Raw genomic sequence first — 6,542 nt, forward strand, 5'->3', positions numbered from 1 at the left:
TGCTCGAATCATATGACTATTTCAATCTTACCAGTCAGAAAAATTTACAAGATAACCTGAAAACAAACTGGGCTGCTATGTTCTTTTTTTCTGTAAAGGTTCTGTTTGGATCTCAGATAATTCACTGGAAAGAGTTAGTTCCTGCAGGAATCGGGAAAATTCCCGTGTTCCTAGCAGGGCCTAAGTATGAAAGAAAAACTATCTACTGTATTTCTGATGTATACCCCTAAGGGGCTCGGATATTTGACGTCCACATAGATTATAATCCATCATCCCACCTAGGAAGGTTTGCGGTAGCTTCATTGACCCTTTTTACCAGTGTAACCTGCAAGGAGAATAGATCAGGCAATCACAGAAGGATAGTGGTCAAATTTTGTAGATACAAATACTACCCTGATATTAAAAAGGAATAACGATCCTTGTTAAATTCAACATGTTTAATGACTTTTATTGAGAACCAGCATTATCAAGAAGCAATGATTTCAAAACCATCCATTGACCTTAAACAGAAGGATGAAAACGCATACGCTTTTTCAGTCCATAGATAACAGTGGTGATGTAAGAAACTTTCATTCAAAGTGTTAGGGACATCAACGCAAGGGTTCGCTGTTCTTGAAAGAAGCGCTTAAATAGAAAACATCACAGAGCATTCCAGCTTCCGATCCCAAGCACAGCCGATGTATGCCAAGACTTACCATGCTAGCAATCATATTCATCTCAATTAATCAAATTACGCCAGTTTCAGTGGTCACTTTTAAAAGTTCCAAATCCCAGTCTTAGAAACATTTTCGGCTTGATATAGGAAAAACATTATATGGCTAACACGCAGTTACCAACTCGCATTAAGCTAATCATCATAGCATATAGTAAAACAGCAGCAGTAAATAAAATTCCTGCACTGTATTAATCTGTTACCTAAACTTATTCAAACAAATAGAAGATGAATGCAATAATAATATGAAATTCTACTTATTTTTTGTAAACGTTGAACACATAAACAGTAACTCCGTATCTTAAAAATCATAATAAACTTGTTGCGTAATTTTCCAATTTATTCGCTGCTAAACGTACCACGCTTTCTGGCACTCCTGGAGGGGGCAATGTAAGATTTCTTGGCGGTGGCCTATCTTGGTATGATCTCTTGTCGAATCTCCACTCACCAATTTCTCCATATGTCAGTACGCCCTGAAATTGTTTGCCAGGATATTGTCAAATACCTTGTCGTATGGCCAGAAGACCGACCGAATAGCCTTATGTTTAGTAACATAATAGAGAGAAAATAACGGGGCCTTTACTTTCTACCCTCAGTCATATTCATTTCATATGAATATGAGATCTGTAAAAAAGAATCAGACTTATGAATAGTAGGCCCCAATAAATACCTTGAGTGTATAGTCACATCCATAGGTGAAGTGGATAATAAATGTATTGTCGAGCTTCTTATCAAATGGTGGCTGCATTTTTAAGGGGTGTCAGTAATAGCTCTAATCATGTCAATCAAGCACGTCGCTTTTAGTGCGCAAGTATATTGTCGTCAGAAAATCAGAACAGCTTCAGCACCTGGATCATGAAATCTTTACGAAGGATATGCTGAACCCCATGCAATGCACTGGCAACAGCATATGCATACCTAGAAGCCAAAGAAAAATAACAAAAAACTGGATTTATAACAAAGTAACAATGAGAAAATGCATTTATCAAATTCACACACAAGAAAAGATAATTCTGACATTTCCAAAACCCATCCAAAAGCCTTGTCAGTCTCTTGATCCTCTTTCATTTCTAGTGATACATTCATCCATGTGGGAGCAATCTTCTCAAGCAGTGTCTATTCTTTCCTCATATAACGAGAGATTAAGTTAGATTCAGTAAAATGACTAACCAAAACGGTAACTGAAACACAAATCATGCAAAACCAAATAAATGGAATGGAGCTTCATTCATCCATGAGACTGCAGTCTATAGAGCACCAAGTTAACAACAGTGAATTACCTTCTTAATTATTACAGGGGAATTCCCGATAGGGTCAACATTTGTGATTGGACCCCTTTCTTCAGGATAGTATTTCCTGATAATTTTTTCATGTTCGGATGGTGTGATGTAAAAGAAGGGGAATGCTGCTGGATCATTGTCAAAAGCTAAATTTGGTAAAGGTTTCACAAATATATGATCTGGTTCTGCCATCAGTATGTACCTGTGATATTCAAGCAGAACAGAACAGTTATAAACACATGGAGAGAGAGAGAAATCCATATTATGTACTCCCTCTGTAAACTAATATAAGAGCGTTTAGATCACTACTTTAGTGATCTAAACGCTCTTATATTAGTTTACAGAGGGAGTACTACTTTAGTGATCTAAACGCTCTTATATTTCTTTACAGAGGGAGTAGGCATGAATGTGCCTAAATATCTGTCCCATCTTACATCCAAACACCAGCAACAACTTTTCTTGTTTCGCTTATTTTTGGTTAATCATGGATGTCTGGATGTCAAATCATAAAGTACCTTGTGGAAGATTAAAAGTTAAAACCATACTGAAAGTATGGAAACCAAAAGGGCATATCAGTCTTTACTTACTCTTCTTCAATCTTTGCCCGCTGCAGCCATTGTACAAATGCCCATGGCCTGTTTAGGACGATATAGCCCTGCAGTGTAGACAGTATCATAATCAAACCTACGGAGCATTTCAAAACTGACGTTGCTTCCCCCAGTAACTGTAACTGGGTGTACATGAACGAAGGAAGTAAAGTTCAAACTGACAGGGCAAATACAGTGCTCAAGGGAAGGCAAGAAAGCAGGACTTGGTCAGAGAGCGGGTGGCGAGTTGCGGCATAAAGGGATTCTCAAGCGCAGACAAAATTCGACATGCGAAATTCATGACCTTTAACAGCAACCTAACAGAACTAGTTAAAGAAATAATAATCACTTGATTTTGCAGTTGCAAGTTGGAAGCGAAGCACCGATTTTCGTTTTATCTCGCCTTAAAATCCCGAAGACAGAGCCCGTCTGCACACGTAGCCCCACGTTGCACAACAAACAAACAAACAAACAAACCGAAACAGAGAGCGAGGAGGAGACCAAAAAAACAGTCAGTCGTGGCGTACTTACACGGTCCTTGCCGGCGGGGAGGGGGTCGACGACGAATGTGGGGATCTCGTCCATGAGGCCGTCAGGCTTCCCCGAGTGCAGCACGCGGGTGAAGCCGCCCATGTCGGTGCCCTCCGGCCGCGCCTGCATCCGCTTGTACCAGAAGTACATGACCCGGCACTGCCACCTGCTGTACGGGGCGTCCGTGGCCGTGAGCGCCACGTGGAAGGGCCGCCTCTGGCCCCTCGCGCCGCCCGCCGCCCGCATCCACTCTGGCATCCGCACCACCGGGTCCCTCGCTCCCGTCCCAAGCCCCGCAGTTCCTCCTCCTCCTCCGTTGCCGCCGCCACCGCCGCCTCGTAGCACCATGGCGAGCACGCTGTACGAGATCAGGAAGGCGAACACCCCGACCGCCAGCAGCAGCAGCGCCGACGCAACCGGGCCGCGGCCCCCTCCGCCCGCGGCCTTCCTCGCCGGCGCGTGCATCGCTCTCCAGAGATTCTTTCTCTCGCCCGCTGGGTGGGTTTGGAATCAGTGGGTAGGGGTTTTGCCTTTTGGCCGGGATCGATCGGGGAGGGAGAAGCGGAGAAGGAGAAGGGTGGAAAAGAAAGAAAGTGCTCGGTCGGGACTTGCGAGGGAAGCGAGGTAGCCATTCTTCGGGACTAAACAAATTAAGAAGGAACAAATGGCATCACCGTAATTGATGCCCCCGCCCAGAGAGAAGCGGGGGTGTTCTGGATGCCATGTCGAACCCCACTGTCAGGTGGACCCCCGTGTCTGGGGAAGGTGGGGCCATGAGGTCGGTGGCGAGGAGGAACGTGTGCACGGGTGGAAAAGGGTAAAACGTCGTCTGTGCTCTGCGTCAACTGTGTGTGTGCGCTCTCCGTGCGGCGGGTTGACTTGACCCCAACTGTAGGTGTGGGCCCGCTTGTACCTTCTACAGCGATCGACGAGGGAATATGGCTCTACGTGGGCCCGTTGCTTGTCTCATTCATCGGAAGGCATCCTACTGCTCATCGGAATTTACGCAAGCAAATGGATCGATTTTCATTACTCTCATTGTCGTTGATTTATTATAAAATTTCTTTTATTTATTTTAATTATTGCTGATTTATTACAAACGTGTAGTACTTCTTTTTGCTATGGAAAACCTCTCTAAACAAGTCTTTCAAAAAAATTAGTATTAGTAGCATATTTTAGAGCATCTACAGTCTGCGCCTCAAACGTTCGGATGGACAGATCGGTCATAAAAAAACATAGACGGGCACCTTGAACAGGCCTCAAACGTCTAGGCTGGCCGGCATCACTCATATACATCCTAAATGTAGAGCGGATATGAAAATGCCCGGGCGCAGCCGGATGCGTCCGCCACGTCGGACCCGACATGCCTACCCCATCATAAATTGCATCAAATCCATCACTCTTCCGCATCCTCCTGCCTTCCTCCAACCTTTCCCGCGTCCGAGCCCTCGTCGTCCGCCACCCTTACTCCTCATTCTCACCGTCGGTCCCGACCCACCGCCCTAGATGTCATCCAGCCCATCCCCGGCTGCCGTGACAAAGGTTGCGTCCACCTAGTCCTTTGCTACTTATGAGCCGCGTTGGGATTTTCCCTGAAGAGGAGGGGAGATGCAGTACAATAGAAATAATTATTTCCCTCAGTGAGAACCAAATTTTATCAAACCAATAGGAGAATCACGCAAAGCCTCGTGAACAACACCTGCACACACAAAAACACATACTTATACCCAACGCGTGCAAGAGGGTTGTCAATCCCCTTGAACTCGTTACTTGCAAACATCAAATCATGTATAGGTAGATGGATAAATTGCAAAACAAAATGAAAGAAATAAAATTGCAGCAAAGGAATTAAGTTTTTATAATTTGATTAAGGTGGGGGTCATAGTTTTCACTAGAGGCTTCTCTCTCGAACACATGGCATACGGTGGGTGAATAAATTAATGTTGGGCAATTGATAGACAAGCACATAGTTATGACGATATCCAAGGCAATAATCATGTATATATGCATCACGTCCGAGACAAGTAGACCGACTCCTACCTACATCTACTACTATTACTCCACTAATCAACCACTATCCAGCATGCATCTATGGTTTTAAGTTCATAAAAAAAGGAGTAACCCCTTAACCAAGATGACATGATGTAGACAAAGTAAACCCAATCAACATAAATAAACCCCATCATTTTACCTTTAATGGCAACAATACAAATATGTGTCTTGTCCCCTTCTGTCATCGGATATATAGCACCGCCAAATTGAACCCATCACAAAGCACCTTTCCCACTAAAGATAAATCAATCTAGTTGGCCAAACCAAATGGATAGATCGGAGAGAAATACAAAGTTATAAGAATCATGCATAATAAAGTTCATAAAAGAATCAATTACTTCTCATGAATATTCAGATCATAAACCCACAATTCATCATATCCCAACACACCGCAAAAGAAGATTACATCGGATAGAACTCCAAAAACATCATGGATAACATGGTGTTGAAGATCAAAGAGAGAGAAGAAGCCATCTAGCTACTAACTATGGACCCCTAGGTCTGTGGTGAACTACTCATGCATCATCGGAAGGCAGTAAGGATGATGTAGAAGCCCTCCGTGATCGATTCCCCTTCTGACAGAGTACCCAAAAAGGCCTCCAGATGGGATCGCAGAAGAACAGAAGCTTGTGGCAGTGGAAAAAGTGTTTCGGTTGGCTCTATGTTGGTTTGGGAATTTTTGGGAATTTATAGAAGTGAAATTAGGTCAAGCGGAGCTGCATGGGGCCCACAAGCTCCTGGGGCGCGTCTACCTCCTAGGGCGTGCCCCTTGAGCTTGTGGCTCTCTCATATCTCGTCTGGTCTCCTCCCGAAGCTTTGAGGGTCCCTTCTGGTCTATAAAAAATTAATCCAAAGATTTTTTTCATTTGATATTGATTTTTTGAAAAGCCAAAAATAAGCAAAAAACAGCAACTGGCACTGGGCGTTGGGCACTAGGTTAATAGGTTAGTATCAACAAATGATATAAAATAGCATATAAAACACCAAGATTGATAATTTAATAGCTGGAACAATTGAAAATTATAGATACGTTGGAGACGTATCATCCTTCGGTGTCCCGTCCTCGGCTTCGTCATCCAAGCCGGATAACATCTCCCAAAGGAACCGGCGGCGTAGGCAGGGAGAGAGGGAAGCGGTGGCGGTTGTGACGCCCCAAGACCGATGCGTCAGGTGTCTTCCAGTTATTCGCTGACGTTGACATGTCATTTGCTTGCATGTTGCATTTCATCATGTCACCTCTTGCATCGCATCATGTCATCATGCCATCATTTCATTAATCTTATAACTTCTATAAATAAATTGTATGGATCTTCGATCCATTTAAATCGAGGGAAATGCACATGGTGATTTTATCTTTATAACATATATCCTCCCAATATT

The 6,542-nt window shown here is 43.6% G+C and overlaps 1 protein-coding gene across 1 annotated transcript; it reads right to left on the reverse strand.

The window, feature by feature from the left end:
• Positions 1–3,746, reverse strand: LOC123061087 (hydroxyproline O-arabinosyltransferase 3). Its single transcript, XM_044484007.1, has 8 exons — positions 3,111–3,746; positions 2,580–2,647; positions 1,993–2,194; positions 1,731–1,828; positions 1,561–1,630; positions 1,383–1,454; positions 1,072–1,185; positions 1–325 (listed from the first exon to the last, which is right to left on the reverse strand). Exons 1-8 carry the CDS (start codon positions 3,573–3,575, stop codon positions 260–262), a joined length of 1,155 nt encoding a protein of 384 aa, XP_044339942.1. The 5' UTR covers positions 3,576–3,746; the 3' UTR covers positions 1–259.
• Positions 3,747–6,542: the final 2,796 nt, after the last annotated feature.

The sequence above is a fragment of the Triticum aestivum genome, chromosome 3A (genome assembly GCF_018294505.1).
Source record: "Triticum aestivum cultivar Chinese Spring chromosome 3A, IWGSC CS RefSeq v2.1, whole genome shotgun sequence".
Lineage (NCBI taxonomy): Eukaryota > Viridiplantae > Streptophyta > Magnoliopsida > Poales > Poaceae > Triticum > Triticum aestivum.